The sequence below is a fragment of the Portunus trituberculatus genome, chromosome 9 (assembly GCF_017591435.1).
Source record: "Portunus trituberculatus isolate SZX2019 chromosome 9, ASM1759143v1, whole genome shotgun sequence".
In the NCBI taxonomy this organism is placed as follows: domain Eukaryota; kingdom Metazoa; phylum Arthropoda; class Malacostraca; order Decapoda; family Portunidae; genus Portunus; species Portunus trituberculatus.
This window is the reverse complement of record NC_059263.1, coordinates 10,526,063-10,542,074: the sequence shown is the minus strand read 5'-3', so window position 1 is coordinate 10,542,074 and position 16,012 is coordinate 10,526,063. Positions and strand designations below refer to the sequence as shown.

At 40.9% G+C, this 16,012-nt stretch overlaps 1 protein-coding gene across 6 annotated transcripts in view; it reads left to right on the top strand.

Annotated features, from left to right (window-relative positions):
* Window positions 1-16,012, top strand: part of LOC123501379 (5'-3' exoribonuclease 1-like) — a 53,374-nt gene that overhangs the window by 26,231 nt on the left and 11,131 nt on the right. For 4 of the 6 annotated variants that reach the window (XR_006673617.1, XM_045250186.1, XM_045250188.1 and 1 more), the window contains exons 16-21: window positions 2,222-2,411; window positions 2,953-3,073; window positions 4,259-4,452; window positions 6,362-6,448; window positions 6,740-7,060; window positions 9,580-9,744. Coding sequence is in view for 5 of the 6 variants with exons in the window: in XM_045250186.1 (XP_045106121.1) it covers window positions 2,222-2,411; window positions 2,953-3,073; window positions 4,259-4,452; window positions 6,362-6,448; window positions 6,740-7,060; window positions 9,580-9,744 (1,078 nt within the window). In the remaining variant the exon portion in view is untranslated. The remainder of the gene's footprint in view (window positions 1-2,221; window positions 2,412-2,952; window positions 3,074-4,258; window positions 4,453-6,361; window positions 6,449-6,739; window positions 7,061-9,579; window positions 9,745-16,012) is intronic. The other 2 variants (XM_045250189.1, XM_045250191.1) reach the window with 2 other exon arrangements.

The window sequence follows — 16,012 nt, the reverse complement described above, 5'->3', positions numbered from 1 at the left end:
GTGAGTGGTGGTGGTGGTGGTGGTGATTTTTTTTTTCTTCTTTTCTTTTCTTTTTGTTTTGTTTTGTTTTGTTTTGTTTTGTTCATCTTCTCTTCTCTTTTCTTCCTCTTCCTCTTCCTCTTCCTCTTCTCTTCTCTTCTCTTCTCTTCTCTTCTCTTCTCTTCTCTTCTCTTCTCTTCTCTTCTCTTCTCTCTCTCTCTCTCTCTCTCTCTCTCTCTCTCTCTCTCTCTCTCTCTCTCTCTCTCTCTCTCTCTCTCTCTCTCTCTCTCTCTCTCTCTCTCTCTCCCTCCCTCTCTTTCTTTCTTTTCTCTTTCTTTCTTTCTTTCTTTCTTTCTTTCTTTCTCTTTCTTTCTTTCTCTCTCTCTCTCTCTCTCTCTCTCTCTCTCTCTCTCTCTCTCTCTCTCTCTCTCTCTCTCTCTCTCTCTCTCTCTCTCTGTTTTTTATTTTCTTTCCTTTATTTTTGTTTCTTTATTCTCTTTTCTTTCACTTTTATAATTTTCTTATTTTTTTTATTTTTCATATTTTTTGTTTCCATTCATTGTTTTGTTTTCATTTTTTTCAATCTTACTTTATTATTATTTTTTAATTTATTTTATTTTATGTTTATTTTTTGTTATATTTATTTATTTTATTTATTTATTATTTTTTTATGGCAGCAGCTTGGTTCCTTTTGTAGTCATTTTTAGTTTTATGTAGTGTGATTTCCCTTCCTTTATTTTATCACTTCTCATATTTGTTACTGATTTCTATGATTTGTGTTTTTTATTTGGTTTACTGTTATCTTGCTTTATTTCTCTCCTGCAGGGATTTATTTTTCATTCTTCTAGTCTTGCTAACTACATATCTCCTCCCCCTTCACCCTTACTGCACAAAATTTCCGACTTTCTCTCCCCCTCTTTTCTATTCACCTCCATAATGCAAAAGTTAACCTGTTCTCAATTGTTCATCCCTTTCTCTCACCCTAATTCTGTTCACCTCCTTAATTTGAGAGTTAGCCAAGTCTCAATCTTCCTTTACACTCTCACCACTATTCTCTTCATCTCCCTAATGTAAGAGTTAACCAGTGTTCTCAATCTTTCATTCCTTCTCTTACCCATCTGTCCATCTCCCTGGTGCAAGAGTCAACCAGTGTTCACAATCTTTCATTCCTTCTCTCACCACTATTCTCTTCATATCCTTCATGTAAATGTTAACCAGTGTTCTCAATCATTAATTCCTTTCTCTCACCCTTATTCTGTCAATCTCTGTGGTGAAAGAATTAACCAGCATTTTTCAATCTTTCATCCCTTTCACTGGTAATCTCAAACTCCCTGGCTGCTTTGTAGAAGGAATGAAAGATTGAGAACACTGGCTAACTCTTACATTAGGGAGAAGAAGAGATAGTGGTGAGAGTGTAAAGGAAGATTGAGACTTGGCTAACTCTCAAATTAAGGAGGTGAACAGAATTAGGGTGAGAGAAAGGGATGAACAATTGAGAACAGGTTAACTTTTGCATTATGGAGGTGAATAGAAAAGAGGGGAGAGAAAGTAGAAAATTTTGTGCAGTAAGGGTGAAGGGGGAGGAGATATGTAGTTAGCAAGACTAGAAGAATGAAAAATAAATCCCTGCAGGAGAGAAATAAAGCAAGATAACAGTAAACCAAATAAAAAACACAAATCATAGAAATCAGTAACAAATATGAGAAGTGATAAAATAAAGGTAGGGAAATCACACTACATAAAACTAAAAATGACTACAAAAGGAACCAAGCTACTGCCTCAAGAGAAATAATAGCAAAATAGATAAATAAATAATTAAAAAAATAATAATAATAAAATAAAACGGGAAAAAGTGAAGAAAAATAAAATAATGAATTGAAAGAAAAAATATGAAAAATTAAATAAAAGATGAAGATAAATTTATAAAAGTTGAGAAAAAGAGAAAAGGCTGAAGGACATTCTCTCACCCTTATTCAGTCTGTGTCCGTGGTGCAAGAGTTACCAGCATTCTCAATCTTTCATCCCTTTCACTGGTAATCTCAAACTCCCTGCCTGCTTTATAGAATGTCATTTAGTCCTTTTCTTTAGTGACTGATACTTCTGTAGGCCTATTTATTTATGCTGGAATATGTATTAGTTGCTGACCAATGCTTGTGGCTAGTTTTTTTTTTTTTTTTTTTTTTTTTTTTCTATTGTATTTTTCAAGCATGTTATCATTCTTGTATTTCTGTGTCCACTGCAGCAAGGAGAGAGTGGTGGAGCTGGCGGAGTGGCTCAAAACATCAGACTTTGCCAAGGCAGAGCGGCAGCCGTGTGGGACTCAGGCTCTGGGGGAGGCCGTGGTGGCATGCGTGTCGGAGGAGGTGGACAAGGCCAACATTGTGCGGGCCAAGGTGGTCAAGATGCAAGTCAGACCTCACCTGCTCTTTAAGGTATGTCTGTGTGTGTGTGTGTGTGTGTGTGTGTGTGTATGTATGGAAATGAATATGACAGCTCCTCATGACTTTTAATCCTTCTATACTTGCAGTAGAAAGGCAGGAGTGTTTGCAGGTCTCTAAACAGAACATGATAGTGCCTTATTGCCTTAAATCCTCTTATGCCACTTCATTAGATAGTAAGGAGTGTTTACAGATCCAGAAACAAGATGTGAGGGTTCCTTATTGTCTTTATTCTTCTAAATTATATGCATTACATTGGCAGGAGTGTTTACAGCTTTAGAAATTGCTCTAAATTCCCCTAAACTTTATTCATTAGACAGACAGTAGTATTTGCAGGTCTAGAAACAGGAGGGCTTATTATACCATTAAATACTTCTATACTACATGAATTAGATAAGCTGGAGTGATTACAAGTTCAGAAATAGCATGTGAGGGCTTATTAGACCCTTTTTATCCTCTGTTTATACACATGCACTAGATAAGCAGGAGTGTTTCTTTGAGATGTCCTAATTGTTGCCTGTGTTGTGCATTGCAGCCCAACCCCCTCCAGGGCAGCACTCCCCCCGACCACACTGTGACCTTCCACATGTTTGATCGTGTTGTCAATGTGAGGGAGGGCTTCTCTGTTCCTCTTGGAGCTCGGGGGACCATCATAGGTGAGGCTGTGCTGCTGATGGATTTTTATTTATCTATTTATTATATTTTTATTTATTTATTTATTTTATTTTATTTATTATTTTTTTTTCTTTCTTTCTTTTATATGTTATAGCCTGTAGCACCTGTAGGTATATTTGAAGAATATGGGAGGCACTGTTCAGCTTCCACCCATTAGCAGCGCAGGCAATTTTATTTATAGTGGTACACATATGAGGGCCCATAACACCACCCAAGTGCATCTTTGGCATAAGGTAATTACACCTCCACCTAGAACTTGTGTATCATGGTGACATATAGGTAACTTTAAACTGCTCGACGAATGACAAACTTTCAAGACGGCATGTGGTGGGATTCGAACCTTTTCACGGACGTCTGCTGGATCCCACACTCACCACCTTATCCACCACACCACTAGATTGATTCATTGATAGCTGAATATTGTCACCTTGATATTGTTTTGTCTATTTTTCTTTTTGGGTTGGATGATTTGTGAGTGTCTCCTACTGCTTGTGGTGCTCAGAAATGTGCCCTCTCATGTTTATTCTTCTGTCCTCCTCCTCCATGTGTACCCTCCTCCTGCCCTCCTCCTCCATGTGTACCCTCCTCCTGCCCTCCTCCTTCTGCCCTCCTCCTCCATGTGTACCCTCCTCCTGTCCTCCTCCTCCATGTGTACCCTTCTCCTGCCCTCCTCCTCCATGTGTACCCTCCTCCTGTCCTCCATGTGTACCCTCCTCCTGCCCTCCTCCTCCATGTGTACCCTCCTCCTGCCCTCCTCCTCCATGTGTACCTCCTCCTGTCCTCTAGTTTAATTTTCTTGTGTGATTTTATTTATTTACTATTATTTATCTTTTTCTCTTCATATACTTGTTGGTTGTTTTATTTTTTTTATTTCTGCATTTATTTGTTATTTATCCTCCTGTTCACCCTGCTGTCCTCCCTACCTCCTGTTCACCCTGCTGTCCTCCCTACCTCCTGTTCACCCTCCTATCCTGCTCCACATATTATTTTCAGGTCTACTCTACACTCTCACCTCACCACCACCACCACTACCACCTGCTTACACACCACCACCACCACCACCACCACCACCACCACCTGCTCACTCTGCACCTCGCCTCACCACCACCACCACCACCACCACCACCACCACCACCACCTGCTCACCCTGCATCTCGCCTCACCAGGGATCCAGCCAGGGGAGAAACAAGCTGACGTCCTCTACGATATCCTGTTTGATGAGGCGTTCCCTGGTGGTCTGACACTGCGCGGCAAAGTGTCGGCGCAGCGGTGTTACTCCCTCCACTGGGCCGCCCTCATCAACATCACCCACGGCTCCCGCTCTCCCACTGGCCAGGCGCCCCCCACTCAAGTCTACCAGGTGAGCGGGTGTGTTTTGTTGGGAGGAAGGGGAGAGGGGGTTTGGGGTGGTGGTTGGGGGATTGTTTGAGAGGGGGGGTTTGGGGTGGTGGCAAAGGAGGGGGTTGTTTTGGGGAGGAGGGGTGGGTGTTTGAGGGGATGTTTGGGGTGGTGGCAAAGGAGGGGTTGGCTGTTTGAGGATGTTTAGGTGGTGGCAAAGGAGGGGTTGTTTTGGGGATTGGCTGTTTGAGAGGGTGGTTTGGAGTGGTGGCAAAGGAGGGGGTTGTTTTGGGGGCTGGGTGGCTGTTTGAGAGGGTGGTTTGGGGTGGTGGCAAAGGGGGGTTGTTTTGGGGATGGGGGGGCAGTTTGTGGGGAAGGGGTTATGTTTTTTTTTCTTATTTATTTTTATTTTTATTTTTTAACTAAATTTTTTCACTTTGTTTTTTTAGTCTTTATTTGTCCTTTTCTCTTTCTTATTCTTCATTTTCTCTTTTTCTCTTGTTATTACTCTTTCTTTTTTCTTTTGCAATTTTTTTTACGTTTGTCCTTATTTGTAGTTTTTCTTTTTTTTGCTCATTTTCTGTTTCACTTTTCTCTTATTTTCACTTTTCATTTTCCTTTCTTTTCCTTTTTTTCTCATTTTCATTTTTCTTACTTTTTGTTCCTCACTTTTCCTTTTTTTCTTTGTTTTTTACTCATTTTTGGTTTTACTTTTTCCTCCACTTTTTTCTTTTCCTATTGTTTTTCTCTTTTTTCTTATTTTCACTTCATTTTCTTTTCATTTCCTTTTTTTTCTCATTTTAATTTTTCTGACTTTTTTATTCCTTTTTTTCTTTTTTATTTCTTATTTTACTCTTCATTTTCTTTTCTTTTACTTCACTTTTTTCTTTTCTTCCTATTTTTCTTTGTTTTTTTCTTTTTCCTGGGTTTTTTCCTTGTGGGGATGAGGAGATTATGGTGTTTTGTTACTCATTTGTTTGTCTTTTTGTCTTTTTATATATCCTATTTGTCAGTAATTAGGAGCAGGGGTATTTCTAGACCCCTGGGGCATAGGCAAGAAAGACCATGGGGCCCTGGCCCAGAATGATGATGAATGAAGTTCAGGACAACATGCCTGGACAGGCTGTTAGTAGTGGGTGGGCCCCACCCCATTAGGGAGATTAGGTGTCATGTTTCAAGTTGTGTCACCTCCATATAAGTGACAGGAGGACAGTGTCTCTGACATGGTGGTCCTGGTCCTTATGCAATATCAGCTGTCTCTCAGGGCCCCAGGCAACTGCCTTTGTTGCCATCCCCATTGCCACGCCTCTCACTACCAGATGATGTGGACTATTTTTTTTTTTTTTTTTTTTTTTTTTTTTTTTTTTTTTTTTTTTTTTTTTGCTTGTTTATCCTTGTGTTTCTGTGGTTCTTTGTTTCTGTTTCTCTATCTCACTATCTGTTTTTGTCTTACTGCTTGTCTCTCTTCCTTTCTTTATCTATCTGTCTGTCTCTCTCTCTCTCTCTCTCTCTCTCTCTCTCTCTCTCTCTCTCTCTCTCTCTCTCTCTCTCTCTCTCTCTCTCTCTCTCTCTCTCTCTCTCTCTCTCTCTCTCTCTCTCTCTCTCTCTCTCTCTCTCTCTCTCTCTCTCTCTCTCTCTCTCTCTCTCTCTCTCTCACAGCCAAGCTCTGTATTCTGAAACTGTTCCCCCTCTCATCCTTAGAATTTTCGGAGACCACACAGGCCAGGTTCTCACACAAGTGTTTCTCCTGTTAGTAGTGTAGAATTCTCTTTAATCTGTCATTAGAACTACAAAACTAACCTACTAAAAGAATGCAACTTTAACTAGAGCCTTTTGAAAATAGTCATGGTGAGTGTAAGTGTTTTAGAATACTTTCACTGGATAATTTCAAGTATTTTTAAGTAATCCTTCACCTTTGCTGTTCCTTCCAGCCACCTCAGGACAACAGATGGTCACAGCTGCCCAACTTCAACAGGAATGACAACAACAGGAACCACAGTCACCAGTCAGCTCCTGTGGTGAGTGTGTAGTGTATTGTGGTGGTGTGGTGAACGGTGGAGTGAGTGTGTGTGTGTTTGTGGTGCTGTGGTGTGGTGAATGGATGTGGCTTTGTGTGTGTGTGTGTGTGTGTGTGTGTGTGTGTGTGTGTGTGTGTGTGTGTGTGTGTGTGTGTGTATGTGTGGTTTAGAGAAGTATATTTGTGTGTGATAGAGTGATTATTGTTTGTGTGGTACTGTGGTGTAATGAATGCATGCAGTTTTGTGTGTGTGTGTGTGTGTGTGTGTGTGTGTCATTATGTCAAATTACAGAGGTGGCAGCAGCAACAGCCACAACCACAGCAACAGCAGCAGCAGCAGCAGAGGTACCAAACTCCACAGCAACGACAACAACAACAACAACAACAACAGCAGCAGCGGTATCAACCTCCTCTGCAGCAGCAACAGCAACAGCAAAGATACCAGCACCCACAACAACAGCAGCAACCTCAAAGATACCAGCACCCTCACCAGCAGCAGCAGCAACAACAGCAGCAGCAGCAGCAGAGGAACAAAGGCAGTGTGGGGCTGTCTGGGTCTCTCATGGCTGGATTGAGAGTAGCACCAGAGGGCTCGCCAAGACACACAGACTTGGTAAGTGGTGGTGATGGTTTAGTGTTGTAGGGCAGCCATGAGGTGATAAGGTGACTGTGTAAGGCTAACCAACACTACTCAGCTCCAGTGCCATTTATAGTATTTTGTTTATCCTTGTTTCCTGTATGGGGTTCAATGGCTTTTTGTGGTCAGTGGTGCTTTTCCCGATGTTTTTCTTTCTCGTAGTTCATCTCTCATCTCTCTCTCTCTCTCTCTCTCTCTCTCTCTCTCTCTCTCTCTCTCTCTCTCTCTCTCTCTCTCTCTCTCTCTCTCTCTCTCTCTCTCTCTCTCTCTCTCTCTAAGAAAACAGTCCCTTTATATTAGCCAAGAGAGAGAGAGATAAAAAGTATGGTTTAATGAGCAATGCAGAAAAGCCAAAGAAGAGAGAGATAGAGCATGGAAAAATATGAGAAAAAGGAGGAATGAAGGAACAAAGGAAAAGTATCATAGAGCACGGAATATGTATACAGAGGTGAGAAGAGAGGAAGAGGCTAAATATGAGAAAAACATTGTGGATAAATATGAAAGTGATCCTAAACTTTTTTACAAATACATTAATGGTAAAACCAAAATTAAAGGTGCAATTCAGAGGCTGAAAGTGGAAGGAGAGATTATTGAAGATGAGCGAGAAATAGCTCAGGTATTAAATAACAAGTTTAAATCAGTGTTTGTAAAAGATGGTGATTATGTTGGAGAAGAAGGAGTACTAGGAGGATATCAAGGCCCCAAGTTGGAAAACATTGTATTTGATAGAAAGGAAGTCATAACAAGACTCCAGATGCTGGATGTAAATAAGGCAATGGGACCGGACCAAATGTCAGGATGGGTGTTGAAATGTTGTACTGAGGAATTAAGTTGGCCAATTCATCAGTTATACATGAAGTCATTAGAAGAAGGATATGTTCCGGAAAAGTGGAAGGAAACACGCAAATAGTGGCCATACATAAAGGAGGAAGTAGAGAGATACCATTAAACTACAGGCCTGTTTCTCTTCTGTGTATATTAATAAAGGTGTTAGAGGGAATAATAAGAGATAGATGGATGAAGTTCCTAGAAGAAAGAGAAATTCTTTCATCAAAGCAATTTGGATTTAGAAAGGGAAGATCTTGCGTTACCAATCTTCTAAGTTTTTATTCAAGAGTAATTGACATAGTTGATCTGAAAGGAGGATGGGTAGACTGTATATATAAATCTTGATCTAAAAAAGGCTTTTGATAAGGTATCCCACAAAAGACTTAAGTGGAAGATGGAAAAATGTGGAGGACTTGGGGACAAGATACTTAAATGGATGACAAGTTACTTATCAGGGAGAAAAAATGAAGACAGTAGTACGGGATGTAAGCTCTGAATGGGCTGAAGTAAAGAGTGGAGTCCCACAAGGGTCTGTGCTGGCACCCCTAATGTTCCTGACATATGTAAATGATCTACCAGATGGAGTGAGAAGTTATATTAATTTGTTCGCAGATGATGCAAAAATAATGCGACAAGTAAAACCCCAAGAAGATTGTCAAGGATTACAAGAGGACTTGGATATTATTAACGAATGGAGCAATAAATGGATGATGGAATTTAATGCTGACAAATGTCATGTGTTGGAAATGGGAAGAAGTATACACTGACCTCATGCAAGCTATAACTTAGGTGGAGTGAATCTAATGTGTGTAGAAAGAGAAAAAGACTTGGGGGTTATAGTACAAAACAACTTGTCACCTGAGGGACATATTAAAAAAAAAAAAAAAAAAAAAAAATTGTAGGGGACGGTTTGGCAGTAGTTGCAAATATGATTCAGAAATACATTTACTCACCTGAATGAAACACTGGTCATAAAAGTAATAGAATCAATTCTGAGGCCAAAATTAGAATATGCACAGGTGGTGTGGGCGCCTCATTTGAAGAAACACATATACATAAACTGGAACAAGTACAAAGAGCGGCAACGAAACTGGCGCCAGCCTTGCATGATATAGATTACCAGGAAAGATTATGTAGACTAAATTTGCCACCGTTGGAAGAGAGAAGAAGAAGAGATGATATGATCCAACTGTTCAAGTGTGTAAATGAGATTGACAAGATTGATAGAGATGACTTTCTCGAGCTGGATATGACGAGAAGACCAAGAGATAATCATGATTTGAAATTGAGGATTCCGGAGTGTACAACTGTTATTAAAAAGTTCAGTTTCCCAGCAAGAACTGTCACTGCCTGCAATAGATTACCGGAGGGTGTAGTGAGAGCAAGAAGTATCCATAGTTTTAAAGAAAAGTATGATAAATGGATTCAAGCGAACGGGACACCACGAGCGTAGCTCATTTCCCGTAGCAAATTTATAGGTAAACACACACTCTCTCTCTCTCTCTCTCTCTCTCTCTCTCTCTCTCTCTCTCTCTCTCTCTCTCTCTCTCTCTCTCTCTCTCTCTCTCTCTCTGTGTCAGTGTCATTGTGTCATCTTTGTAATCTCCATCAGAGTTATTGTCAGCAGCAACAACCTTTCATGTGTTCCCTCTCCCTCTCTCCACCAGCAGGGCAACACTAACACCCTCAGCCCTGAGCATGGCGGCCCCCAGCCCCCAGACCCACACCAGCTGCCCAGCCCCGCCAGCCTGCGTATTGCCCAGCCCCAGGGGAAGGGTGTAGCTAATGGTGACCTTAACCAAACCAAACCACAGTCACCTTCAAAGACTCAGGTGATTGTCTTCCTTGGCTGGTTTTTTCTTTTCTATTTTGAGCTAGAGGCAGAGAGAGAGAGAGAGAGAGAGAGAGAGAGTGAGTGAGTTTATTATGTATCTTGCTCATGCTTTCTTTCTCTCTTACTCCCTTTCTCATGCTGTCATGAAAGAAAATTATCTGAAAGTAGGATTAATTTACTTAGTATATGTAAAAATCTTGTCTTCCCTCTTATTTTTTATTTTATTTTTATTTTTATTTACAGTAACCCCTGCATGAGTCAGTAATTTAGGGGAAGGCTAATCTGAGTTAGGTATCCAAAAATTTGAGTTACCTGAGGAATTTTTTTTCACATTTTGCATGCCTGTTACCACTAACAGTTGAAATGATCTGTGTAATGTATTACATAAATACTACTACACTTAACCCTCGGCTATCGCGTCCAATTGGGGCCGAAATAGCAGCGTCATAGCCGAAAACATAATAACCGAATTGAACAACTAATGGTGAAAATTGTTATTGGTGCCGCAACCACAAATTTTACTCCTAATATCCTAATATTTTTTTTTTACTACTGTATAATCCATTGGTACCAATTAAAACATGGCAAGGTTATAACACAAAAAAAAAATCTGTCTTGTCTCATTGGTTTATGTTTGGCGATGGTAGGAGGACGGTGTGGAGGGTTGGTGGCCAATGTGAGCACAAAATATGGTAAAATCTGGCTATCACTGTCTAGTGGGGATGATGCGCACTCAGAGACTGTGTTTCATCTTGGCGGGATGGCGATTTTGGCCAAAGAGCGCTCAGATATCCCATGACGTCATGGCTGGGCACGCGATAGCAGGCATCTGAGGTCGCGATAATGAAATTTTAGCAGCTTTTCATGGGTGCGGGATAGCAATGAAACGCGATAGCTGAAGTTGCGATAGCCGAGGGTTGACTGAAACATACATGGCACTTGCCCACACACACACACACACACACACACACACACACACACACACACACACACACACACACACACACACACACACACACACACACACACACACACACACACACACACACACACACACGTAGTGTAGTGGTTAGCACGCTCGACTCACAATCGAGAGGGCCGGGTTCGAGTCCCGGGGTGGCAAGGCAAATGGGCAAGCCTCTTAATGTGTAGCCCCTGTTCACCTAGCAGCAAATAGGTACGGGATGTAACTTGAGGGGTTGTAGCCTCACTTTCCCGGTGTGTGTTGTGTGATGTGGTCTCAGTCCTACCTGAAGATCGGTCTATGAGCTCTGAGCTCCCTCCGTAATGGGGAAGACTGGCTGGGTGACCAGCAGGTGACTGAGGTGAATTACACACACACACACACCACATAGTGTAGTGGTTAGCATGCTCAGCTCACAACGGAAAAGGCCTGGGTTCAAATCCCGGGTGCGGCGAGGCAAATGGGCAAACCTCTTAATGTGAAGCCCCTGTTCACCTAGCCGTAAATAGGTACGGGATGTAACTTGAGGGGTTGTGGCTTCGCTCTCACGGTGTGTGGAGTGTGTTGTGGTCTCAATCCTACCCAAAGATTGGTCTATGAGCTCTGAGCTCGCTCTGTAATGGGGAAGGCTGACTGGGTGACCAGCAGGCAACCATGGTGAAAACATGTGGCTTGCACACATGTGTGCAGCACAGACATATACACTTACATACATGCAACACACACACACACACACACACACACACACACACACACACACACACACACACACACACACACACAACTTACATATGAGCGAAATGTAATGTATTCCAACATAAATGGAGTGATATCGGGGATTTTAGAACTCAACGATTACTTGAGGGACAAGAACCCAGATATTGTGGGTCTTACTGAAACAAAACTGAGAGAGGGAGAAGACCTGATGAAGGTTGGAGAAGGGAAATATAACGTTTGGAAAAGAAATAGAGTAGGTAAGATGGGAGGAGGAGTGATGTTGCTGGTTAAAAAGATATAAAGGTGGATCAAGTGAAAAAGGTATGGGAAAGGCAGAAGTGCTAAAGATCAGAGCAGAAACTAATGAAGGAAAAAGAGGCACTACATAGTGGTGTACGTACCACCTAAGACAAATGCATGGTCAGTACAGGAATATGAAGAAATGATAAGTGATACAGGAACATGTCTGGAAGAAATGTTGGGTGGCTGTGAACGAACTATAATGATGGGAGATTTTAATTGTAAAGAGGTGTGTTGGGAGGACTGGTCAATGGAAGGATCAGAGACAACATGGGGAAATACACTATTGACACTGGCAATGGAAAATGTGTTAACTCAGTGGGTCAAAGAAGATACTAGGTTTGGAGGAGAGGGAGCATCGTCAAGACTGGACTTGGTCTTTAGTACAGAGCCAATGGTCATTGAGGAGATGAGGGTGGAGTGCCCTTTAGCAAAGAGTGATCATGCAGTTTTGGAGTTCAAGGTGATAGACGAAGAGAAATCTAGAAGAAATGAAGAATATAAAGTGGGAAGATGGAATTATGCCAAGACAGATTTTGGAAACCTAAAGAAATTCTTTCAAGAGACAAATTGGATGAAATTCAAGAGTGCTAAGGAGCAAATGAAAAGTGGAAGGAATTTATAAAAATATACAAAGAAGGTGAGAAAAATTTGTACCAATAAGACAACATAGAGAAGTTGGAAAGCAGGACTGGTTTAACGATAGATGTGAAAAGGCTAGAACAAGAAAAGAGGATGCATGGAAGAGGTGGAGAAGGAAAAGACGGATTAAGCAGTGGGAAAGTTACAAAAGAGCAAGAAATGAATATGTGTTGATTAGAAGAGAAGAAAGAAAGAAACAAGAAAAGGATATAATTGATAAATGTAAAGACCAACCAAGGCTTTTTTACAGACATGTGAACAACAACATCAAAAATAGAGAAAGTATTGAAAGTTTAGAAGTAAATGGAGTATACAGTGAAGATCCCAGGGAAATGGCAGAGGCTATGAATGGATGCTTTCGGAAGGTATTCACAAAGGAGACTGCTTTTGACAAACCACTGGTAATGGAACAGAAAGGGATTATGAAGGAGTTTCAAGTAACGGTGGAGGAGATCAAGAACATGATGGGGAGTTTAGAAGTGAGAAAAGCTGTGGGACCTGATGGGGTATCAGGATGGATTTTAAGAGAATGCAGGGAGCAATTGGCAGAAAAAGTTTGTGAAGTAATTGATGCCTCATTAAGGGAAGGTGTAGTGCCCCAAGACTGGAAAAGAGCTAACATTGTCCCAATCTATAAATCAGGTAACAAGAGAGACCCATTGAACTATAGACCAGTGTCACTTACAAGTGTGGTAGCTAAGATGTGTGAGAGGGTGGTGAAGACTAGATGGACAGACTTCTTGGAGAAAATGACATACTTTGTGAGTGTCAATTTGGTTTTAGGAAAGGGCGTTCATGCACGACAAACCTGATATGTTACTATTCGAGGGTGATAGATGTAATACAGGAAAGAGATGGTTGGGCTGATGGAATATATCTGGATTTAAAAAAGGCCTTTGATAAGGTACCACACCAGAGACTGATCTGGAAACTTGAAATGGTAGGAGGAGTGCATGGCAGTTTACTAAAATGGATGGAAGACTTTTGGTAGGAAGAGAAATGAGAACAATAATTAAGGACAGACCATCAGAATGGGGATTGGTGGAGAGTGGAGTTCCACAGGGATCAGTGTTGGCACCAGTAATGTTCGCAGTCTACATAAATGACATGGTGGATGGGGTGTCCAGTTATGTGAGCCTATTTGCAGACGATGCAAAATTGTTAAGAAAAGTGAGATGTGACAAAGATTGCGAACTACTCCAGGAAGACTTGGACAGAATATGGAAATGGAGCTGTACATGGCAAATGGAGTTCAACACGACAAAATGCAAGAAAATAGAGTTTGGCAAGAGTGAAAGAAGAATCAGGAGTATGTACAAGATAGGAAATGAAGACATAAAACCAGTCATGAAGAAAAAGACCTTGGGGTGACAATTACCAATGACCTATCGCCAGAGAGACATATAAACAAAATAATTGGAGAAGTATTGAACTTATTGAGGAACATAAGAGTGGCGTTCAGATATCTAGATGAAGAAATGATGAAGAAAATAATTACTGCAATGATAAGACCGAGGCTTGAATATGCAACAATACAGTGGGCTCCGAACTTAAAGAAACACATAAGGAAACTAGAGAAAGTACAGAGGGCTGCAACGAAAATGGTGCCTGACTTAAGAGATTTGACTTATGAAGACAGACTGAAAAGAATGCAACTTCCAACCCTGGAAAACAGAAGAGAAAGGGGAGACCTGATAGCAATATACAGAGTGATGATTGGCATGGAAAAATGGATAGGGAAGATCTGTGTATGTGGAATGGAAGAATGTCGAGAGGGCATGGGAAAAACTAAAATGGCCACTTATAGGAGAGATGTGAAAAATATAGCTTCCTCATAGAAGGGTGGAAGCATGGAATAGTTTAGACGTGGAAGTGGTCAACGCAAGGAATATTCATGATTTTAAGAAAAAGCTGGACATTAATAGATATGGAGACGGGACAACACGAGCATAGCTCTTTTCCCGTATGTTACAATTAGGTAAATACAATTAGGTAAATACACACACACACACACACACACACACACACACACACACACACACACTCACAATTGAGATTTCGAGTCCCTGTAAGTGCGAGGAAAGGAAAAATCTCATGTGTGGTGTTCACCTAGCAGAATTAGATACAGGATGTAATGATTGTGAAAGGTGTGTGTTGTGTGTTGATGTGGTCTCAGTCTAGAAGATCGGGATGAGCTCTGAGCTCTGTAATAAGACTGGCTGGGTGAAGCTGGCGACTGTGGTGAATTACACACACACACACACACACACACACACACACACACACACACACACACACACACACACACACACACACACACACACACACACACACACAAAAAACACACACAAATTTACTGAGTTTCTACTCTAGAATAGTTGATAGAGTACAAGAGAGAGAGGGATGGATTGACTGTATTTATTTGGAGTTAAAAAAGGCATTTGATGAAGTGCCACATGCAAGATTACTGTGGAAGTTAGAGGAGAAGGGTGGCTTAAAAGGAAGCACATTGAGATGAATGGAAAATTACTTGAGAGGGAGAGAAATAATGACGATAGTTAAAGATATGAAGTCCAAGTGGAGAACAGTAGACAGTGGAGTGCCACAGGGGTCAGTATTTGCGCCAATACTTTTCTTGTATATATAAACGACATGCCAGAGGAAATGAACAGCTACATAAATCCGTTTGGACGATGCAACTGTGCAGAGTTATAAAGCAAAAAGAGGATTGTGAAATACTGCAGGAAGACCTAAATAAGATCTGGAAATGGAGTAAAAAGTGTGAGATGGAATTCAATGTGGACAAAAGCCATGTCATGGAAATGGGAAAGAGTGAAAGATGACCAGTGGGAATCTATAAGATGGGAGGTGGAGTAGAACTAGAGAAAGTAAAAAAGGAAAAGGACTTAGGAGTGACGATGGAAGAAAACAATCAACTGCTAAGCTATATTGATAGAATTTTCAGAGAGACATAATTTGCTAAGGAATATTGGATTAGCATTTCACTACATGGACAAAGAAATGATGAAGAAATTGATAAGTACTATAATAAGACTCAGATTGGAATATGCAGGAGTTGTGTGGACCCCTCATAAAAAGAAACACATAAGGAAATTGGAGAGACTACAAAAAATGGCTACAAGAATGGTTCCAGAATTTGAAGGGATGACATATGACGAGAGACTAAAGGCTATGGATCTACCAACCCTGGAACAGAGAAGGGAGAGAGGGGATCTGATGCAAGTTTATAAATTGATTAATGGAATGGATCAAGTGGATAATGAGAAACTGATCCTGAGAGAAGAATATGACATTCGAAGCACAAGATCACATAGTAAAAAGCTGAGAAAGGGAAGATGCCTGAGAGATGTTAAAAAATATAGTTTCTTGCAAAGATGTGTTGAGACTTTGAACAGTTTGAGTGAAGAAGTGGTGTCAGCAAAGAGTGTGCATAGCTTTAAAAAAAAATTGGATAAGTGTAGATATGGAGACGGGACCACATGAGCGTAAAGCCCAGGCCCTGTAAAACTACAACTAGGTAAATAATACTAGGTAAATACACACACACACACACACACACACACACACACACACACAAAAAAAAAAGAGTAGCTCAGTGGGAGATGCTGGAAAGAGATGAGAT